Source organism: Scleropages formosus, chromosome 17 (genome assembly GCF_900964775.1).
Source record: "Scleropages formosus chromosome 17, fSclFor1.1, whole genome shotgun sequence".
In the NCBI taxonomy this organism is placed as follows: Eukaryota; Metazoa; Chordata; class Actinopteri; order Osteoglossiformes; family Osteoglossidae; genus Scleropages; species Scleropages formosus.
The window spans coordinates 6,231,408-6,255,655 of NC_041822.1; the positions used below are offsets into that span (position 1 = coordinate 6,231,408).

General features: G+C 42.7%; 1 protein-coding gene across 1 annotated transcript; it reads left to right on the top strand.

Annotated features, from left to right (window-relative positions):
- Nucleotides 1–358: 358 nt before the first annotated feature.
- On the top strand, nt 359–24,024 carry rhobtb4 (Rho related BTB domain containing 4). Its single transcript, XM_018759386.2, has 11 exons — nt 359–775; nt 8,464–8,665; nt 9,137–9,240; nt 13,327–13,512; nt 13,722–14,523; nt 14,705–14,924; nt 17,484–17,602; nt 22,475–22,625; nt 22,745–22,833; nt 23,068–23,173; nt 23,366–24,024. Exons 1-11 carry the CDS (start codon nt 747–749, stop codon nt 23,545–23,547), a joined length of 2,190 nt encoding a protein of 729 aa, XP_018614902.1. The 5' UTR covers nt 359–746; the 3' UTR covers nt 23,548–24,024.
- Nucleotides 24,025–24,248: the final 224 nt, after the last annotated feature.

Sequence of the window (24,248 nt, forward strand, 5' to 3'; positions counted from 1 at the left end):
AGGAAGAAATGCTGGTGGAGCGATGCAGGCAACGGATCAGGTTTGCATGCATGGGTTTATCGATCTAATAATAATAATAAAAGAATAAGAATGTGAGCCTTTTCACGATGCGTAGAAGCCGCAACAATCCCTTTTCGTTTTCATGGACAACACAACGCCGCTTCACGAACTTTCGTGAATCTCCAGCTTGAGAACCGGCTGAGTGGCCGCGTTCGGGTTCCGAAGCGAGAGAGAGAGAGAGGCAACGGTTTACTGGAGAGGCGGGGCTGTGAGCAGACTCGCCTTCAGCCGATTGGTCGCGCTCGGCTACATTTCGGCTGAGTGGGCGGGGCTGTGACGCAAAGCAATGAGGGAATGTAGTTAGAGAATCAGCTGGAGAAACAAAAACAGAAAGGAATGGCTGAGGAGCGACATTTCACACTGCAGAGACGACGGTGTGACTGGGGCTAAACAACGACCGGACACGGCTCGGTCTTCAAAGACGAGCAGTCCAGCAGAGTGTCAGGGACGGTAGAAGTAAGCAGGGAATCATCTGCCTGAAGGAAAGTCGCGGGACTGCTGCACGGAGGATGCTGCCTTTGACAGAACCTCCAATTTTTTATGCGGATCCATAGATCTTCCCGAGCAAATCCAGCCTCGCTTTCACTGCTGCCTTTTAAAATAATTTTCACAATCATTTTTGTTTACGGAAATCACCTCCAGCGCCCCACTAAGAGGATCCCGGGTCGAGAAGCGGGCGGAGTGGCATGTGGGTCAATTCTGGAACAGTCGGAAGGTAGGAAGGAAACGTCAGTGCGCCGATGAGCGGGAGGGTCACGTGTAGGCGGTGCGCGCACGCCCCTCGCGCTCCGGCACGCGCGTTCCGCTTTGAGCTCTGTAGTTCTGTACAGTTGTGTGTGTGGTAGATACATGGCGATTGCCTGTTCAGCGAATCGGCAGACTCGCATTCATAGAGCTCGTGCGCGTCGCTGACGGCCTTTCCATTGTTGTGGAAAAACTAAAAGCTGGTTGTACATCACGTCTTGCAGCCGCAAAGGAGCCCCAGTCTTATGCAACACGTGTGAGGTGTCTAACATTGCTGAAAAGCTTTATATATATATTTGCTTATAGAATAAATAATGGTAAAAGTAATGCAGCGAAATTGTGTGACGGCGTCTGTTAGTGAGTATCGAAGTGCCCTGCCTGTGCGGAGCGGGACACAATCGCGTCCGTCGCCCACTCCGCACTCGCCGCTCCCGACTCTGAACAGTTAGCAGTAACTTCCGTTTGTACACAGTAAATTACTGCAGTGTATCGCTTGCTCTGCGTTTAAAACTCCTGTTAGTTAGTTAGTGCTTTCTTTCATCAATGAGTGTAAAATACATTGAAAAGGGAAGTGCGGTGCGGTGCGTTCTGGAATGGCTGTAGACGCGACTGGCACTGGATCTGGAACTGACTGGCACTCCTCCGCGCCAGAGTTGCCCATCCATTGTCCCCCAGAAATCCAGTCGAACTGGTAAATGGTTAGCACACACTCTCCGTCTCTTTACTAGTTGTTATTGTGCTCCTACAGCTCAAGCCACTCTCTCTGTCTAGTGTTTAATTGTCACTAGCGCTACAGTGTGAATTACATGTTCTCTAGTTTTCCTTGTACTGTATGTTATGTATACATCTTTTTAGTATTATTTCTATTATTATTGCCAGTGTATTGTCGCCAGACTCTGCCCTGTGTACTGCACTGTCTGGTATTTGCACTCTCTTGCACTATATATCCAGAGGTCCAAGAGAAGCTAAATTTTGTTCCCCTGTATGTGTAACTCCCCGATAGTGGAAGGACAAGTTGAAAGTCTAACCCAACTTTTTCACACACTTAGCTGCTGTGGGAAGATAAGCTGTCTATGTGGTCATTTTATTAAACATAATTCAATGTATAGTGGCATATAAATGAAGAGGAGCCAGTACAAGAAATCAGTTTGTAATATTAAAGAACTTGAGTTAAGATCAAAGACTGATGATCCTATAATAACAATAATTTGGCTGGTGCTTTTCCAGTGGTTCCCCTTTTTTTCACCAGGACATTCTTACAGTTTCCATTCAGCGTAAGTGCCTTGTGCAAGGGTACTACACCAGGAGTCGGGTTTGAACCAGCAACCTTCAGCTTTGACGGGGATGACCTGTAATGCTATACTGCCTGCTGAACAGAAAAGTGTTGAAGTGTAATTCCAGTTTGGATGTATTTTGCTGCAGATGTTGAATTTAATGAAAGTATTTGTATGCAAATTTTGTCTTGTTTCAGACAGGTTTTACTCTCTCCAATATTTTTATTGCGTGACATACAACGTAGTGTTGAATCATCTGTGGTGGCAGAGTTGAAGCAGTGAGGAGTTATCGGATAAGTGCTAGTCAGGGCTGGAACACTACGAATCGGTCTCATCTATTGCCATTATAAAACTATGACAGATACTAATAAGTTCACTGGTGACAGCATAACTTGAAAATGGAGTTTACCCTGTTGCAGTATTTGAAACATTTAAAAAAAGAAAAAATATGTACATATTCATGCATCCAGTTAAATGAGTCTCATAGGGATTTGGAACAAATTTACCTAACAGTTAACATCCTAGGGGCTGTATACCTCTTGTCATACAGTAAGCTTAAGTATTAATATGATTATTTTTGTCTTTTTTTTTTTTTTTTTCCCCCCTCCTTCTGCCCGCTGCACTAGATGTGTTAGACTGTGTGGTTTGCAGTTTAGTTTCTCTGTGCCATAGGGATGGATTTATGGTTCCTTTTAAATGTAAAGGATTTGTCAGATGATGCTGAATAACAGAAACTGGCTTGCTGAACTTCTGGTCAGTCCTCTCCGATGCCGTTTTAGCTCCAGACTCACCTCATGGTTGAGGGCCAGGTGGTAGTGCACTAGAACTAATCGCTGTGCATACACCCATCTCCCTTTGAACTCAAGTGTATGTGCTAAGTAGAGATCATGTAGAGCATGCTGTTGTCCGCTCTTGTCTGAGGGATGTGCTTTACCTTTGCTTCTCTGAGCACTAGAGCGAGTCACACTAGCTGTCTTAAGGGCATCCAGCTCCTTCATCACCACGTCATTCTTCTTCTTTGGCCTTCACGGTACTGCCTACCAACAGGGAAACTTGGGCTACAACAGTGGCAAGTCATTCCCTCCTTCCTTTCCCCATTTTCTTGCCATGCAGTCTTTCATCTGCTCTATTTTCTGTGTACCACCATGAAATGATGTTCAGACAGATGCCATTTAGCATTTACTGGTCATATGGTGAGACATGAATCAGCTGTAAAACCAGCTGAAGGTGTCCCTTACTCCCAGGGAGTCTGCAGATGGGGGATAAAAATACAGATAAAGAGTGACTAATGGCAGTTTGACTTTCTAAACATCCTTGTCATTAGCATTTTGCACAGAATTCATTTAGATTACAGATTATTTAAGGCAACAGGCAAAGAAAGGCTTTCTGTGGTCACATGAAAAATTGCCAACCCCCTGAACTCCTACTGCTGTTGTGCCAAGAAACGCAGCTCATTAGCGGTGTTGTGATTGCGCCACTAATGCTGCCTTTGTGTGGATGTGACGCCTGAGGCAGGAACACAGTCCGAGATTCTCTGTGTCTCCTGGATCCCAGTGGCTGTTTTTCCAGACCTGTTTACATGAAGCCCAAAGAGGCTGCATTATGTAACACGTCTACACTTGGATGGCAGAGACAGTCTTCTAGATCTTCCCCCCGCACATGCTGATACACACAAATATGTGCTGAAACACGGACCGTATGCACATGCGCATACACGGCTCCTGCATGCTTTGCCAGGAGTGTCGGTGAGATTCGTTGATGTCCCATAACTCCGTCCCAACACTGACCAAGTCAGTGAAAAATCATCTTTGTCTTATACTGCTTTGCTGGAAATCTACTGGAAGAAAATGTGACAATGGGGCTCGTAAAAAATGTGGAGTCGAGAGCAGCGTCACTAAAAAGCACCAACAAACTATAATGTCAGGCAGCAGGGTCTGAGGGCAGGGCATGCAGGGAGAGATGGAGGAGTGTGTGTTAGAAAAGCAACTTTTTGATGGATGAGCAGGAGTGGAGGATTGTTTTGTGACGTTTAGTTGATTTTGCAGTTATAAGTATCTAGAGGAACAACCCTGACTAACAGGGGAGTCTGTTAACCTTTTAACCTCAAGTTTTTCCCTGGTCACCGCAGTAAGCTCTCTTGCGGTCAGCTTTCCGCTTCTTGTGTGCATCGCTGCATAGAAAGTAAGGCCATTATGTCTGAAGGCAGGGTTGTGTCGGCGGAGTGGGTGATAGTTGCCGTAGTTTTCTCATTACAGGGAGTCAGTGAGATTCCCATTGATCTGCCGCTACATCCTGGTGATTTTTTGTGAGGTTAAGTGATGCTGCGGTAACTCCCTAAGTATTGTGTCTGCTAAAATGTGTCGTCAGTACTAATACCGTAACACACCCGTCTCCATAGCAATTGATTGATTCATTAGTGTTTAAACAGAAACATCTTCAGCAAAATTACTTGTGTGGGGAATATTATTATTACTATTATTATTATTATTATTATTATTAACCTTTATTTAGTTTATGCTATTTTCCAAGACAACTTACTGCGTTAGAGGAGTAACTCTTCAATGATTTGTCTATACAGCAAGGTATTATTACATGTACATTTATTCATTTAGCAGATGCTTTTCTCCAAAGCAATTTACATCTCAGAGAAAATACAATTTTTGCATTACTTATTCTTCCTGGAGCACTTCCTGGTAGATACCTTGCTCAAGGGTACTACAGTAGGAGCAGGGTTTGAAACGGGGACCTTCAGGTTAAAAGGTGACATCCGTAACCAGGGCGCTACCTGCTGGTCCTGAAGGTATGCAATGGGGAACAGAACTGTTTTGCTTCTCTGTAACCTAATGTTTTTGAGATGCGAGACTGGTGTCATGTTCTGATCAATTCAGGGTCAGTGTAGAACTGTTTTGTGTTTCTGCATATGGTTCTCAGTTTGTGTGGTCAAAAGGTGGTGTTTCCCTGTACGTCTGTACACAGAAACCTGGAAGATCTACAAGGCATTTCCAACTAGGAAGTGCTTAAAGAGGAATGGGCACAAGCTTCTTCTGTGTGGCACTTATGTAATGACCGAAGCACAGATTTTTTTTTTTTTTTTTTTTTTGATCGCATCCCTGTTTTCTGTCAGCTGGAGCTACAGGACTGTCATCTGTTTGACCCTCCACAGGAGCCAGAGGACAGGTCATCTACAAATGGTCTTTCTGCTGCTGGTCTTTTTGCCAGACTCAAAGGCAAATGTAACTTTTACCAAAGGGCATTCTAATAAATTTAGATTTCTGAAAAAAAATCAATCAATTCCTGCTCCATAACATTGCAGATATATTTGTTCTGAAAGCATAGTTAATGATATAAGGGATCTGTTTATTTTTTGTTCAAAATGCTGTCCATTTGCCACTGTGATCCTGTTTCATTGAGAAGTTTTTGTTTCTGTTTCAAGGCCAGTGTGGTGCAAGCTGTCCTTGGATCTGTAGTTTGTACCAAAACTATGTTGTAGCAAATGGTCTGTATGTCATTCATCTGCAGGCAGAATTGCATCAGAGAAGTCACATACTCACTGTTTAACTGCTTGTCTGAGTCGTGGTCACGGTGGTGCAGAGCCTATCCAAGAAGAATGCCAGTCCGTTACTGGGTTGACATACACACGCAGAAACAATCACATGCTAAAGGCAATTTAGAGTCAATAATTAACCTAAAACACGTGTCTTTAGTCTGTGAGGAGAAACTGAAATACCTGGAGGAGAAACACTGAAACGGGGAGAGAACATGTGCGGAGTTCACATATTCTCCCTGTGTCTGTGTGGGTTTCCTCCTACAGTCCAAAGACATGTTGTTCAGGTGGATTGGTGTATCTAAAATCACCCATAGTGTGAGTAGGTAGGTGGGTGGGTGTGTATGTAAGTGACAGAGAGAAAGTGGGTTTCACTGGTGTATGGATGAGTGACCAGTGTAAGTAGTATATCTAGCAGTGTAAGTCACCTTGGTGAATAAGGTGTGTGGGCTCATAACACTACACAGAGTTAACTGGAAGTCGCTTTGGAGGAAAGTGTCTGTTAAATGTAAATGTGAACATGTAAACTCCACGCAGACTGAGCAGAATTCAAACCTACATCTGAACCACCCAGTGGTGTGAGGCAACAACACTACCCACTGGGTCAACATGCTTCCTTGACCAGATATATTCGTTTTAAATTACATTTCATTGTAATAACCATGACAGCAGAATTTTGACTTCTGTGAATAAATTGTAGTGCAAAGCTTTTTTTGAAAAATTAATGAAATCAATATTGTTATGATTAGGATTTCAGGTCAAGCTGTTTAATTTATTGCCTCCCTCTGGATGAACTTGGCTGTAATTTCAAGAGTGGAGGGTCTTTGAGTGCCAACAAGTATCACTTGATTTATTTAATTTTCCTTTGCACTGTCTTCATCTTCCCCTTCATCACTACCGTTAAATTGCTGGCTGTGTATAAGCTTTTTATTGTAAAATGTGTTTTTCAAGGGATTAAAACTTTCAACTTCTGTGTATTTTTGTTATATTGCATGTGGCCAAGCGGAGGAAGATGGATGGATGGATGCATGTGGCCATTCATTTAGCAAACTATAGGGGCAGTGTTAGCACCAGCATCCAGGATGATCACAGCTTTTTGAGCTTTAAATGTTCTTAATCTGATGGATCTCAAGAACCATTGCTCAATAAGAGCTTTCTATTTGTAATGAGATTATACGGCATATTTAACATAGGCTTTTATTATCCCTATATACAAAATGCCGTGGGGTGGAAGGCAGTTGTCTACTCAAATTGGTTGGTTGTGAAAATGTGCGTTTTCCTGCTCTGTTACATTCAGGTCATTCCCAAAGCTTATAATTAAGGAAATGTTTGTGGAAAAAATACTGAAAGTGAACACTTTACGGCCGTTCTACATTTGCTCCCACGCATTATGGACAACAGCCTTAGAGGGACAGCTGTCACTATGAGCCAAGAACAGAGGGTTGATGGCGTTGTGGTCTTCAACCCAGCCCATTTTCTCTCAGCGCACTGATGAACTGAGTCTCATCTCCTGCAGTTGGAGACTCGGGAGCAGTCTGTACATGTACCGGCTGCGACGGTATCAGCCAGCTTGTCTCGCTGGTGACCACGTACCTGACACGATGAAGGTGAACTGAATAGACGTCTCATACATCTGCTCGATGGGCACTATTTTTAGACCGAAAGGGCTGTCGTTCTTAGAACACAGTTGAATACCGTGTACATCAGTGCTGGTGTTGCGCATTGTTTTCTACTTACCATAAGACATTGAACGTTATAAGGGGTCTGTAATGGTATGTAGGCAAAAAAGACTTCCATAATATTTTCCTATTTTTTGTGTTTTTCTTGAAATAAACTCTTGGGGTACTTTATCGCAGATTGACAGCTGTCAGTCTGCTGTGGCTGTCATACTATTGCAGCTGGTCTACAGAGAGCCCTTATCCTTCAGGGAACTGGGTACATTCTGTGGTCAGCGATCAGAGTAACCATTTGTGTTCGTACATCTCATAACCTGTGTGGTGCTTTTGCTTTCCGATGAAATTTAAGTTTTAGCAACACAGGACACCTGGGGTACTTAGAAATTTTGACAGGCCTTTAAGTCCTTTAGTAGGTGGAGGAAGGGAAGAAGGTACTTATAAATCTAAAATACACACTGACATTGGGTCAGGTGATCAGCAACTTGAAAGTTGTATATCATTGAGAAACAGGGTCTTGCTGAAAAACCATTTAGTCACCATTGCTAGTATATTATTTAAAGCCTCCCTAATACAAGTAGGTGGTGTGGTGGGTTAAGCTGATGTCTCATTGCTCCTGAAGTGCTCTGTGGGTGTGGGGATTGCATGTTTCTCTCTGTGATTGCATCCCCCAGACACTCACAGAGGAAGATGCTGGCAAGCCATTCTGTTCCTTCCTTGTCTTGGAACCCACTTAGACTTGACTTGATGGCACGTGTATCTATCCAGTAGAAGTAACTCGCTATACATGTTTCATTTAAAAACAAACATGTAAAATATTTTACTGTTCTTCTGCTGTCTTATCAGACAATAAGTATAAGATCTTTGGTTTTTGAAGTGCAGGCATATGACCAGACTGTTTGGTTATAGTAGCAGACATGTACCTGTTGTAGACTCAAGTAGAGGAAGGTCCCTTTCTTCCATTCATTCTTCATCTGGAGCTATAACAGTCTGAGCATCATCTTCTGTGCTAATCTGTCCTTGCAGTCCTGAAGCACAGGTGCTGACTCGTGTGCACATCCATCTCTCCTGTGTAAACATGTGTTCTAGGTGATTGAGCAGGTGGTGTTCTTGCTGATGATATGGTGTCCTGCCATGCCAACATGACCGTAACCCACCTTTGTTCCAGGGCCCTCTCCATGGATATAGACACAGATTATGAGCGGCCGAATGTCGAGACCATAAAGTGTGTGGTGGTGGGGGACAACGCAGTGGGTAAGACCCGGCTGATCTGCGCCCGTGCCTGCAACGCCACCCTCACACAGTACCAATTGCTGGCCACCCACGTGCCCACAGTCTGGGCTATTGACCAGTACCGCGTGTGCCAGGAGGTGAGGCCAGTCACAAGGTGACATCTGCATAATATCATCTGCAAAATTTACCAAGTACATTTATAAGTATTTGCTCTTATTTAAGCACTTAAGTTTGTATATGTACATACAAAGGAACTGATTTCTAACATAAACAGATCAGTAACCCAAGGCCAGAACAGGCTACAACAATATAGCTTAGTCTGGATTTTGTATAGGGGTACTAATTTATACCTTATGTAAAATGAGTATACACAACTATATATATATATATAAAATCAATAAACAAATTGAGCCCAGAGAGGGTAAGCTTTTAAATAATTGAGACTGAAAAGCAGTTTATACAGGTCAATTTAAATAATACATAATTCTATATTTCTGGAATACAGGGTAACATATGTCTTTCTACTTCTGGTACCAATATTGCTGTTGTAGAATTGAACATGTGCTTGCCCACCATATGATGAATTATCTTGATATTTGTGAGTGCAGGTCCTGGAAAGGTCACGAGATGTGGTGGATGAGGTCAGCGTTTCGCTGCGGCTGTGGGATACCTTTGGGGACCACCATAAGGACCGACGCTTCGCCTATGGCAGGTGCGTTGGAAAGCACCCCAACTGAAACGGAAACACCTTGTCACTCCCCCATAATCTAGTGACTCAGCCAGTACTCCAGAACAATGAATGCCCAGCACCCTCTGCTGTGGGTCAGAAAGCCTGATGTTGACGTCCGCAAGTTGTATGCTCTGCTGGGCCATTGTTGTGACCTAATCTTTCCTATGGCTTTTAAAAGCCAAGTAACATAAGCACAGACTAGAGAAAAGAGAACATTGATGAAGGTGATTCAAAGAAAGTGCAGACTCAGCAGTTATGGTGTCAGCTTTGGTTGTCACCAAGTGGCGCTTCTGCATTTCTGTATTAGCGAGTGGCTGCCATTCTAGTAGGGTAATAGAAGTCATAACGGAAATAATGGTGGCCCGTGTCAGCAGAGTAGTGACTCAGCTTCTGGTTAGTGCTGAGTCATCTTCTGCTACATTTATATTACTTTGCTAACAGTACACATGCCACCATTATGCAAGCCATGTGCTCTGTGTACCTTACACACATGCACATGTTTATCTTCACTTGTGTTCTGGCACATTCTAAATGATACTTCTTGATTAGACATGTCAATTGTTAACACATCACTTAAAGATTTATGAACAAGGCTCCACAGGCATCAGTGTGTGCGCACATGCACATACTCACATTAAAACTAAGCACTCCAAGAAGAGAAGGTTCATGACTTTTCTCTTTAGGAAGTGGATTTATGCACTATATGTCAGCGGTTTAATAAAAATAACATACTTGTAACCTGGAGAACAAATTAAATCAGGACAAAATAAAAACTTTAATTTTTTTTGCTGTTTTTAGTCCTTTGAGCACCTACTTAATGATGTTTCCAATTCTGTCACTATTTTCAGTAAACTGCTCAAAAACCTGAAAAATCTCCATAATAAATTGTTTAAAAGATGACCACTGGCACTGCAGCAGTCTTTGCGTAACAGAGAAATCTCTGTTCTGAATAAGGACATTTCTGTTGAATGAATTGGCCTCACCAGTCCCATTTACTCAAGTTTAAGATTCACACCTATCTCCAAAGATGAGATGGCTCACAATACAAAAAACTTTTCAAGTTGACTTCAACAATTTCTGCCAGTGAAGCTATAAGTTATCTAACAAATACCGGACACATTGGTCCTTTTTGTGTTTTCAAAATGAGGTCATGTCTTCCTGTAGGGCAATGCTGACTTTAACTATGTCGTAAGAGTAATTAGAGTGGTGGTGTTATACTTGGCTAGTTATCTGCTGGCACAAACTATTTTAACCATTTAATAGAAATATGCAAATTGATTAAAAGTAAACCTTAAATACAGCAATATCAGTAGAATAATTGTGGCATTTGTGTTTTTTTCTGACAGCACTTTTGAAAGGTAATTCTGTTGTCTTTATTTTCAGTAAACATTTCTAGAGTGACAGTGTCACTTTTCATGCCAGGAAGTCAAGGTCTAATTGCCCCCATAAAAATATGTACTGTGTAACTTATCAACAGGTTCTAGATTTGGAGGAGTGTTTGCTGTGTCTGTGTCAGTAAGATGCTTCACAGGGCAGACACATGGCAGTTTGTCTGATTTCAGGACACACCTTCCATGTACTCTAGGGAAGAGAGCCTCTCCATTATTTTTATTAATGTTGTAACACATTTTTATTTATTAATTATAGACTGTTTTGAAAGCCAGCTTTCTTTCTTGTGTTTGATATTGGAACCCCAAACTGATACCATTTTTTAAGTCTGGTAGCTCTCAGGCTTTGAAATTTTTCCTGATAACTGGTACTCAGTGAATTATTGTTTATTGGACAATGAGGTGTACTACACCTTTTCATTGTGAAAGACATCTGTGCTATTTTATGTAATGCTTACCAGTGATTTTACTGGAGGTAAGTGAAAAGTGAGAGTGCAACTGGGCAACCAGGTCAGTACTTGTATGTAGTGAACTGGACAAAAGAGTGAAAGCAAAATAACCCACAAGCATCCTAAATCTCAAGGAAGTGCTGCTAAATAGCTGGGAAGACATTGGCTGGTTTCCTATTCAAACTGAGTGCCTCATGAAAAAACTACTTTCTATCAGCTGAACTCACAGTTTTGACTGGTGATGTACATAAAATCTAATTTTGCGAGGTTTAATCCACAGAGCTCCGACTGTACATGCAGACTTAGTTCATGGTATAATAAAGTAAGTTTCTTTATATTTTGGTGATATGGGGTTGTGGGAGTCTGGATGAAACAAGTTTGCCTCTAGGGATTTAGTTCATAACATTTCTTCCAGGAATGTAATTTATAAACACCCAGTGCATTGCATGGCTGCTTTTATTCAGCTTCTTCTAATGTTTGTGTACAGTAAAGGAAAAATGGAGTCAGGAGTTTGATCCCAGTCATGCACCTTTGTCTTTTAAAAGAGAAAACATTCAACATTACATAAGGAGCATAACATTGACCTTTGCAGTTTGGTTTTGCAACACGAAGGGATGATGTTTTCTGTTTATACATGGTGGTTGTGAATGATTAAAAGCTGTGCTTAAAATATGAGGGACTGTGATAGTGTTATCTCTTTCAAACTTGAATGCTTACACATATTCACACGTTGGCATCCCAGTGGTGGGCTGTTCACTTCTAGGAAGAGGCATACATGCATATGCAGGAGAAGTGCAAAGCTTTTGTCACAGTATGAATTTTCTTTTTTTCTCCCTTGTTTGCTCCTCATTCTGGTCTACATTTTGGAAGGTGGTAACATAGTGATGGAACCACAACTACAAAAAGTAGAACTTAGCTTGGCTTTGAGTTCTTTAACATGAGTGTATAGTACTGTGAAAAAGTATTGTCCATCTGTTGTTGCAAATTTGTAACACCCAAAGTTTTCAGTGCCACATTTTTCTTATTTAATGAACAAAGTAATCCAGCACCATCTGGCATTGTGTGAAAAATAATTCCCCCATTCCACTTAACTTGTGATACCTTAAGCTGTAATGACTGTAACCAAAATGTTTCCTATAATTAAATATCAATGCTTTACATTGTTGTGGAGGAAATTTAGCCCCTCTTCCTTGCAGACCTGCTTTAATACAGAGTCATTGGTAGTTTTTTGAGCATGAACTGCTCATTTCAGGTCTTCCTGCAGCATTGCTATTCAGTTTAGGCCTGGACTTTGAGGCCACACCAAATCCTTTAGTTTAGCTTCTTCTCAGTAGTTCTGATGTGGAATTGTCTTTGTTTTGGATCATTGTCTTGCTCCATGATGTCTTTGTGATTGAGGAGTCATTAATATTAACCTTAGCTGAAGCAAGAGAAGCCTGCAGTTCCTTGGATACAGTATTTTTAAGGATCTTATGTCGCTTCCTGCATCACTGGATTCTTGGAGAAATTCTGACAGGCCAACCTCTCCTGGAAAGATTCACTTCTATTTCAAGTGTTCTCCATTTGGAGATTATAGATTTCAGTGTGGTTTCATGGAGTCCCAGAGCCTTAGAAATGACTTTGAAACACTTTTTCAGACTGATGGATATCAACATTTCTGATCTCTTTTGGATTTTCCTTTCATTGGGGCATCATGAGCTTGTTGAATCTTTGTGCTGACAACTTAAATGTGATGGGAAGGGTGACGTGAGGGTTGTATGAGCACGAGTAGTTGTAATCAAGTGTGGCTGTGTTCAATGACTATTTTAATTGGTTTGATTTAGCTAAGGGGCAATTAATGTTTCACACAGTTCCATTGGTGTTGGATAATTTTAAAAAGTATTATTTGTCTTCATGTGCCCTTTACCTAACATTAGATTTTGGTTGAAGACCTGAAAACGCCGAGTCAAAAATTAACTCGGAAAGGGGAAAACTTTTTCTTGGCCCTGCACTCAAACCTTAAATTACTTGTCTAATAAGATAAAATCCATATCTGTCATATGTAAACACAATAATTTTATGAAAGTGTCCCTGCAGTTTTTCTCTGATCAGAGGTCTTTAGTTTAATACTAGTTTTTTTTATCCATATTTCTGCCACTGTTGTCTTATTTCTGTTCAATTTTTTATGCAGTGAGAGGCAGCTTTCATCCCCTGTTCCCTCTATGTTCTTTGTCTTGACCTTTTGTGGACAGGTCTGATGTGGTTGTGCTGTGTTTTTCACTGGCCAACCCCAACTCTCTGCGCCATGTCCGGACCATGTGGTTCCCAGAGATCAAGCATTTTTGCCCCCGCACCCCTATTGTCCTGGTGGGCTGCCAGCTGGACTTGCGATATGCTGACCTCGAGGCTGTCAACCGGGCACGCCGCCCTCTGGCCAAGTATGTTACAGCCCTGCTTAACACCAGACACCATGATACTGATACAGCCAGAACCAGCCAATTAGATGGCTGCCAAGCATTTATTTATAGCACAATTCTAGAACCCCAACTCATACATAGGCTTTATTGCACATGCTCTTCTGGTTTCTCAACTGTTTTTTTCATGCAGAGTGCTAACTTCATCCTTAAAACCACATCACTCCTTACAGGCCCATTAAGCCAACAGATATCTTGCCCCCTGAGCGAGGCCACGAGGTAGCCAAGGAGCTGGGTGTGCCGTACTATGAGACCAGCATTGTGGCCCAGTTTGGGGTAAAGGATGTCTTTGACAATGCTATCCGAGCAGCACTCATCTCCCGTCGCCACTTGCAATTCTGGAAGTCTCACCTGAAGAAGGTCCAGCGACCCCTTCTGCAGGCACCTTTCCTGCCCCCACGCCCCCCTAGGCCCATAGTGGGCATACCGGATCCCCCTGCTGTGGATGGAGAAGGGCTGGAATCACTCTTCTGCAAAGCCCTCTGCGCAGATGTTGTGTTCCTCCTGAAGGGTGGCTCCACCCATGTCTTTGCCCATAGAATCTACCTGGCCACTTCATGCTCCAAGTTTTATGACCTTTTCACCTTGGACCTTGAAGCACCAGCAGAAGGCAGGGAGGGAGATGAACTTGCAGGTGGAGGGGAGGAAGAGGAGCAGAGTCGAAGGGGAGCAAAAGAACAGGCTGGGCGGACAAAGAGTCTGGACATAGACAAAGACCGGGAAGGGGGCTCCAGTGACTGCAAGCAGTCCCTTTTGCCCCAGCAGAGATCACTGAGGACCTCTCAGAGTGACAACTCCCTCCCAGTCAGCAGTCAGTGCTCTACAGGGTCTGTAGGGCTGGGACGTACTCTTTCCAGTTGGGGACGTGGCTTCCTCAGTGTCCGCCTGGAGCATGTGGAGGATCCTGTGACTCATCGACTAAGGCTTATGACAGTGGTGTCCATGGACGGCCTGATTCAGGAAGGGCCCTTCCGGGTGAGCAGGAACAGATAGATCACAAATGCTTCAGTAGAGAGAGGTTGCAAAGGGAGGTCTTAGATCCACTTCCTTATTTTTGTTTACTGCAATAGAAGTGATACCCTGTATCCTTTAATTTGTTTGCTCTTGGGAAATGAGTGTGGTGTGACTTTTCTTGTGTACTTATCCATGCTTACAGGCAGTGCTGCAGTACCTCTACACAGGGAACCTGGATGAGGGTAGGGGAGATCTGATGCAGGTAGCCACCATTGCAGAACTGCTGGAAGTGTTTGACTTGCGCATGATGGTGGCCAACGTGCTCAACCGTGAGAGCTTCATGAACCAGGAGATCACCAAGGCCTTTCACGTGCGCCGGGCCAACCGCATCAAGGAGTGCCTCAGCAAGGGTACCTTTGCTGGTAAGATTTAGCATTGCCTCTGAGCCCCTTTCACCCCCTAGATCTCCTCATGTCCTCTGTGCCACCTGTATGCTCTTCCCCATGGAAAATCTTCAATGCACATGACTTGAGTACCCTTGTTTCCCTGCTTGTGCTAAGCATTTCCATTCCACTGTTACTGTTTCCATCACGATTTGTGTCTGGTGAACGCATTTTATCAGTACTGTTGTTGCCTGGAAAGGGGGTTTACATACAAGTGTAGTTGCACTCTTCTACTCTGTGCCATGTGATGTGTACTTGGTAAATTACTTTTCTGTGCTACCTCTAAATACCTCTGGAATTAGACATGATTCTAGTTTTGGAGGAAAAGTGACAATGAGTGACTGGGATCTGGGTCATGAACATTCTGTGTCACCAGACATTGTCTGAAAGGAACTTGAAAAGACAGAGTACCCTGAAGCTTTTGTGAGACCTGGCAAGGTCCCTTTTTACTTCTGCAGCTACAAGGAATGTCTCGACACCTTCTTTACACCAAAAGATAGAGTAATGCTTCTTTCTCATGTTGCTGTTGTGACAAATGACACAGAAGATGCTGCAATGCAAAATTATAAATAAGAATATTATACTGTATATAGAGGGGCGTGGTGGTGCTGCTCTGGGTTCGGCCGGGTCCTGCTCTGTGGTGGGTCTGCGGTTTGAGTCCTGCTTGGGGTGCCTGGTGACGGACTGGCGTCCCGTCTTGGGTCTGTCCCCTCCCCCTTAAGCCTTGCGCCCTGTGTTGCTGGGTTAGGCTCTTGCTCGCCGCGACCCCCCTTGGAACAAGCAGTTTCAGCCTCTGTGTGTGTATGTGTATAGATAATACTGTATATAAAAATGAGTGATGCCGAACCGGAAGCTTAGGCATACAAGTCCTAACAGCACAGGCCGTCTACTTCCTGTTACAGAGGACATACTTATTTATAAAAGATCCAAGGAATGCCCTTGGCCAATAAGATAACGATATGGGTGAGACCCTGTTTTGTACAACCGGGTGCTATCTGTGTTTTTCATTAAGATACATTTTTCCTTTTCAAAATAACACTTATAGTTGTATAGTGAATAAATTGCATTCATTGTAATTAGAAAATACTAAGTAGATTAGCTTGTATGCTTCCTACACTCATTTGCATTGAAAATACTCATATTTCATTTGTGTAGGTGTGAGGATTTTCACAGTAAGAATTGAAACTAACCATCAGTTCATGTACAATTTTTGTTGCATTATGGTCATTTTAGCATTTTTGCTGTATTTTATAATTAAACAATGTCTGAATAATTGAGTATTATAATTTATACAGGCAAACATGCATGATTTGTGCAGTGATTTGTGAGCTTCACAGAACTATGATGTAGGATTTTGTCTTAACTCATTGTAAAATATTAATATTTTGAATTTGCTTAAATATTGCAAACATTACCCCTTGTTTCAGTTTTAAGACATGATATCTGTAGTGTTTTTTTTAATCTATAATATTTGATGTTCTTCATCCGTTTTACCAAATGTGCTTCATCTTGCTGTCTTATTCTGTTAGTTCCTGGAAGTGTAGATATCAAAGCAGTTACTACAATAGTTTAGCAGTCAAAGTCCCAGGTTCACATCCTCCTCTTGCTGTAGTACCACTAATCACAGTACTTACCCTGATTTACTCTAGTAAAAATTACCCAGCTGTGTAAAATGGCAAATACCCTTAAGTGGATTAACATATAACGCTAACAGGGTAAATTGTCTTAATGTGAATGTAATCAATAGTGAACCAAAGAGATTAGGGTGTTGGAGCAGTGAGTTGTATAACCAGAGTTTTCCATATCACAGTGGTGAAGACCTTACATGCATGACCATTTCTGATTGTGGTCAGTGAGGAAGTGGCTGGTTGTCCTCACCAGCATGTGTACATGCTTCAGGCTGTGCTGTGCAGGATGTAACGGCAAACTCCTCTCCTGCCACTTCAGGAACCAAGTGATACTAGCAAAATCAGCCCTTTCTCAGGGCAAAGCTTCTCTAACCCATTTTCATATGGGACCCAGCAAGTTCAAGTGTTAATGCTGAGACACCAGTGGTAATTCACATTCTTTCATTTTGCTGACATTTTTCTCCAAAGCAGCTTACAGTGTTAAACTACTGGAGCTTGCTACATAATTTTACTGGAGCAATTTGAAGTTAGTACCTTGCTCAAGGGCACTACAGCTGGATGTGAGATTCGAACCTGCACCCTTTGAGTCCAAAGCCAGAGGCTCTATCACTACTCTACCAGTTGCTGTAATTAATTAGGTAATTAGCTGGCTGCTTTGTCACCTGACTGACATTGGGTTTGCATGCATCCACTTATCAATTCTGCAAAGGTAGGTCTGTGTGTGGTAGGGTACTCTGTGTAGGAATTGTTTTTATGCCGGGTCTGTATTACTAAGTTCTCACATAAGACTCTCCCTCCCCCCTCCCCAAACATTATCTGTTCTTTCTTTTGGTCAGGTTTCTACCCTGAGGTAAAGTATCTGACACATTCTGAGATGTGTTTCCCTTTTTTGTACCTCTCATCATTTTAGATGTTGTGTTCCGTCTTGATGATGGCTACCTCCCTGCTCACAAACCTTTGCTCATCTCCAGCTGTGACTGGATGGCAGCCATGTTCCGGGGGTCCTTCATGGAGAGCTACATTGAGGAGGTAAGCAGCATCAGAGAGAGTAGTGTATGACACATCCTATTGTTCTACATGATGTTCCTGAAGCCTTTGTAGGGGTTAGGATTAGGTCTCCATTTCCTTCACTCTGTCACTCAGGTGACTTAAGCTGCAGATCACATTTCACATCACTGTCTGGACGTGACACAGTTTTTCCCCAGCTAAGTCAAAGCAGTCCTAAAAATCAGGAAGCAAAAACGACACGATTGCTTTTATCGCAGCCTGTTATGTAATTTACTTGAGAGATCTGTAATGCCTAATGATGATGATTACTGCTCTCGTGGTCCTCGCATCCAAGGTATTGCTGATGTGTGAGAATATCGCATGTTGTACGTGTGTGTCAGGTCACTGGGGCTCACTGACCTGCTCTTGCTGAATGAACATGATTTCCTGGAGGGAGTCTGTGACACGTGTGGATAAGGGATGAGCCACGCAGACTAGAACTCATTAGCACCTTCCTATTCCCTGAGTTCCACAGTGACGCAAGCTGGTGGCACATCACTGCTGTCTGGCCTCAGAGGTAGCGACACTCCAGCCAATGCTTTACTTAGCTTCTGTCCTCTACTAGGAATTTTAATCTGCATGGGAAGAGGGACAACTGTGGGACAGGGATGTTGAGGCTTGCCTGGGCATGTTATGCAGGAACAGGCAGCATTGCAAAACATCAGCAGCAGCTGGAGGACCAGCCACCCACACACCAATGGTTTTCCATGGCTGATACCAAAATACATGAGCAACATGTTTGTGGGACAATGCAAATTCATGTTTTCCCTATTTTACATTTAAAAATTTAAGATGGAAACAAATATAAAAGAGTGAATTTTGAATACCCCAAGGCAACACTTGAATGGGCAGAACTGGATGGAAGAGACAAAGCAAGGCAACAGAGAAGTGTCCCACATCTCTGAAAAGTGCTGCAGAAGAGCTGGGAAGATGTCAGCAAACTTCCTGCTCAAACTTGTTAACCAAATATCTTACGAGGAAAAAAAAGACTAGTTTCCGTCAAGTGCGCTCACCTTTTTGGCTGGTACTATGCATTTCTGCTTGTGTTCAGGAACAGCCCCACATGGTCTCCTTTACTTTGTCTGCTGTACCCAAGACTTTATTGTCTCTTTTTTATACTGCCGCAGGCAGGAAGCTAACCCGTTTCATATCCTCTATCTTTGAATTAAAGTAACAGACTTTTTTCTTTACGGCCCCGTTACCACCAGTAATGGAAAGCTCGCTGTTAGTGTAGATGTGTTGGCCACAGCAGGAACTGACTGAGTTCTTTCTTCTTAGCTGTGGTATGGCCGCATGCAGGTATTTCACATAGATCCGAGCACAGCCAGACAGGGTGTGTGATGAAGTAGTTCTGCACTTTTGGCCCTTAGTCACAGGAAGTCTCTCACGGGCTGCTGAGCCTCCAGCTGCACCACAGACTGCTTGGCTCACACATGAAAAGGAACTGAGTGAGAGAAGAGGAGGAGTTAGTATCTTCAGGTCGTTTCGGGACTTGATTACAGCAATTCTCAGTTGCAGTTTCACTTTCGTTGTTGACTAAAGTTGAGCTGTTTGAAGTTGGTTTTGTGTACATGACAGTAATTTCTTCTGCCTGCTGTTTTTGTTCTTAATTCGACCACATGAAATTAACTTTAGAATGGCAAAACCATGACTTGTCCTTTACAACAGAGTGAAAGCCATCTTAAATCACTGAGTGTACAGTGAAGGAGGCCTTGGCAGAATGTGTCAGCGCTGCTAGACACTGACCAATGTCACTGGGTTCTGTGACATTTTTCCCACCTTCAGTCATTTTCGATCACCTCTTCGGAGTGGCATACACTTACGCAACCTCTCCTGTTACTCCAGCTCCAGTTCTAGTAAGACAACTCCTCTGGAGCCACGCACTAGGTTCAATGCCACACCTGGTCCTGTTCTCAGGAAGTACTCTCAAGAGTTGAAAAGGATCTCATGTGGATACATTTACAGGTTCAGGTGGCTCAGTTGCAGACTTCCAGGAACTGCCAAGAAACCAGATGCTGACCATCAGTCTATTCTTACAGCGTAGAGCATGTAACACTGTTGCAGTAGCTGCAGCAGCTTTTCTGTAACAGGCTACACAGACATGCCGTCCATAGTAACCGATACCCTACGCACTCTGATTCTGCCACGGAATATGTTAGTGTTTATGGTTATGTGTTGTGCTTCAGGCCTTAGATCCTGGATATGTGCTGTTTTACTCAACTGGCCTCATTGCTCCTCAGTGCTCTCCTGATTTTCACACCTAAAACTCCTATCCTGTCTGTCATCACGGAGAGGTATGATGTTTACAGAGATGGACGGCACAACTGGCTGCATTACTCTAACTTCAAACCTTACCACACTGAGGAAAAAAGTTAGCCTTCAAGAACACTGACAGTGTTGCAAATGGAAGTGGAAATAAACCTCCCAAGTTGTTGCCTATATGGGCTTTCATCCACTTTGCACACTTCAGTGATAATTGATGAAGGTCTGCCTTTCAAGCACATCTGCAGATATTTTCACTTCCCTATGCATAATTTTAGCACATTTGATGTGAAGCACTTTTCATGCTTGTTACCTAACACCTCTGAAATGTCAGTTTGGTTTGTATGTTTGACTATGTGTGATTTCACTGTGTTTCTTTGGCAAATTAGGCTGTGTGGAGTTCAACATGTAAGTTGTCCCTGCCATACAAGGCATTAGTGGCAGCCACAAATGAAATTTGTGTCATCTAGTCTGGCTGCTCAGTATACAGTGTATGATACACTCTAGTGTATTTGCTGTACTTTTCCCTCTTAATTTGTGGCCTGTTCTGTCTGAACCATTGACATTATGACCTTTGATAGACATAATATGATATCATAAGCTGGTCCCTTGCTTTTGTTTTCTGTTTGTATGGCTCATCTCACAAAAACTGAAGTAAATCCCTCTAAAATACTAAGATTCTTCCACAGAGCCAGCTCCCTTTTCAAAATTAGTTTTTTCATTTCACTCACAGGTACCACAGTTAAATATCACGCTAATATGTTATAGATTTCATTGGGACATTTCGGAAGCATTGTATGTGTCTCAGATGTTCAGGATGCCCTTAATGTGTTAGGTTTACTGAATGATATAAGAATACTGTGGCGCTTCAGTCAGAAAGCACCTTTCGTGTTGACTTACATCCAGCTGCTGGTCTACTTTGGATCATCCCTTAGGCTTGTAAATGCACCGATCTGCCATTTGTCACCTGACCTTTCCATGTGTCAAGGGACCACAGCATGCTCCATGGTCTGTTTTATAGCATTCAGTGAGACAGGTGTAAGAGACTCTTGGCAGCTGTTAAGGTTGTCTCTGTACTCTGTCCTCTCACACCTGCTGGTAACTTTGTTTCAGTGGTCATAGCAGTCCAATACCATGCCACCAGTCAGTGACGATTTCTTGTGTGCGCGTGCACACACGTTATACTATATATATATATATATATATATATATATATATATATATATATATATATATATATATATGTATGTATGTATGTATATATAGTTAAATATGCACACACTATATATATATATATATATGTGTGTGTGTGTGTGTGTGTGTGTGTGTGTGTGTGTGTGTGTGTGTGTGTGTATATTTAACTGTTACCACAATAAATAAAAGCAAAGTAACAGACATCCCTCCATTTTTACATGTTTAGTTCTGTAAAAACCTTTAATCTATAATAAATTAAAAATACTTTGTAAAATGACCTGCCATCCATCTATTATCAATGATTATTTGTCTAATGCAGGGTGCACCGTAAATCAGATAACGATCAATTTCAGTATATCTTTGTTCTGTTTTTTTTTTTTTTTTTTTTTTTTTTAAATTAATGTTAACGTCAAAATACTTTTTAAATCGGAGAAAAAGAATGTTTTCTCCACAAGCTCATGTTCAGTCTAGATTTCTGATCAGTTCATATGTATATGCAATGTTTTCAGTTTCTTGGCATTAACTTTTTTGTCTACACAATAAAAACTTAAACCCATGCCACTCAATTTAGTTACAGGTTAGGTTATGGAAAAATCTAGAAAAAATACAAATACATCTCCACAAACTCCTGTTCAATGCCAGCTGTTGTTTTCTCACATACACATGCAACTTTCTTCATTTTATCACCAGCACTTGCCAACAATTGACTGCAGCTGTAAACACATTGGAAACAAGTTGAATCAGTTGCTCCTATTGTATTTGGGTGCACTTTACTGCCATATAATAGAGTGAAGAAATGCTGTGACAAAAAATTTGAGAATAGGTGACAAAAACACAATTAAATAAACTGGGAAAATGTATATCTGAACATTTGTAACTTGAATGTTTGTAACATAAGCCTGCATATACAGCATTATACACATTTTTATTGATTTTTGACCATAATCAGGTAGTGTCTTTGCCTTCTTGGTAACATTAATGATTCTTTCCTGATATGACAGTCCCCCTACCCCCCCAGCAACACGCATGCCTGATGTCAGTTTTCTCTCTTAGCACTCTTCAAAGCTGCTAGTGTGGTGGAACCTGAATAAGAATCCAAATAATCTGAATCATGAGATGCTACTTTTCCCCTTGTGTAGATGGTATCTGTTTTCATAGCCTTACAAGTGCTTTGCTGTCCCTTTGTTCCTCATCCTTGTAAATACTGTGTTCAGGCAGCACAGTATTTCAAAGGGAAGCACTGTTCGAGTGTAACGCATCACCAGTATGTATCACCAGTTTCTCCCTAGAACTCAGAATTTTTCAATGAACCCTACGTGGTTTTAAAAAAAAAAAAAAAAAAAAAAAAACTGTGTAAAATAAATTAATGTGTATGTCTGTTTCCCTGTCCTTGAGCAGGTGTCCATCCCCAGCACCAGCAGTGCCTGTATGCGTGCCGTGTTGGAGTATCTGTACTGCGGCCTACTGATGCCCAGCCCCGACCTGCAACCCATGGAGCTTATTGTGCTAGCCAACAGACTATGTCTGCCCCGTCTCGTGGCCCTCACGGGTGAGCCTCAGCCACCAGGTTCAATGGCAAGTGAAGGGAGATGCAGACTGTGTAGTGCTTTGTGTTTTTCCCGAAGTGTCCGGAGTGGCCAATACTATGTGTAATGCTGCCTTCCACAGAGCAGTATGCTGTCGAAGAGTTGTTGCAGTTGTCCTTGAAGGGGATGGACATTGATGGACAGGTTTTGGCGTATCTGGAGATGGCTCAGGTGGGTCTCAGTGTACAAATCCAGCTTGTTTCCCCTGAGCCAGGTTGCACTTTCTGCTGCTTGTAGTTAATGTTCTGTCTTTGAAATTTGGTTTAAAGTGGAATTGAATGTTGCTGGGTGAACTCGGGGGGGAAAATCCATGTGTCCACTATTGTTTACATTTGCTACTATTTGTTTTTTCTTATAAAAATGTGTATTTTGGAACGTGAACTGGCAATTTTCTTCATTGACCAGTTTCACAATGCCAAGCAGCTGTCAGCATGGTGTCTACACCACATCTGCACCAATTACAACACTGTATGTCGCAAGTTCCCCAAGGACATGAAGGCCATGTTACCAGGTAATCTCCTTGCCTGCTTTCTCCAGCTTTTCTCTTATTTTCTCTGCTTTTTGTTTCCTTCCTCAGACACACTTAATCTAAGACTTTTTTTTTTTTTAAATCAAGGCTATTTATGAATATACTGCAGTATGGCAACCGGGACGTTTTCCTAATTTGCCGTATCTCTGTCGCCCTCACCCTACTGCTCCACAGAGAACCAGAAGCATTTTGAGAAGCACCGCTGGCCTCCCGTCTGGTTCCTGAAGGAGGAAGACCGCTACCTGCGCGCTCAGAAGGATCGGGAGTGTGAGGAGGAGATCCTGCGCAAGCAGCACACCAAGCGTGGCTGGTGCTTCTGGAGAAACTCGTCTTCCCCCACATCCCACGTCTCCTGAGCCACCAGCCCCCTCTCCCTCCTCACTGACCCAGCCAACTGTCCTGTGTGTCTTGCTCCTCCTCCCTCCCTCCTCCAGTCTACAAGACCAAACCACACCCAGCAGAGCACTGGAGGGGATCATCACCTCCATGCCCACATCCCCAGGTGATGTTACCTGGCCCACTCATGCAGGTAGTAGCTCAGGGCCTCCCCTGTGCTAACAGTTGTTTCAAAGTGACACTCAGCAGGATGGGAGTACGTGGTGTCGCCCGGCAGGTGGCAGGACTTCTGTGAAGTGGTCTTGGGATTGTGAGCTCCGAGACACCACAGAAGGTTTGAGGCAGCCTATAAGGCCAAATTGCCTTCCTCTTTTTCGACTGTTAAATATGAGCACTGGTAAAAAACCAGAGCCCTGGCTACTCTCACCCATGCGCTGCAGGGTGGAAAAAAAGCAGATAATGTAATGCCATTGTTGTGATTTTCGCTGTGTGGAGAATCAACAGCAAAGCCAATGAAAATCTTCAGTAAAAAATACCATCAGGGATAAAGTTACAACTTTTTACTGAGAAGTCACAGGCTTCGTATCTCTCTCTGACCACCTATGCTTGTACACACTCATGTAACGGATAAATTCTCCCACACATTCATTCCTGTTCCCATTGTTCATTTTGATTTGCTTTTCAGCTCTTGAAAGCCTTAGCAGAGAGGCTGACTCTTGAC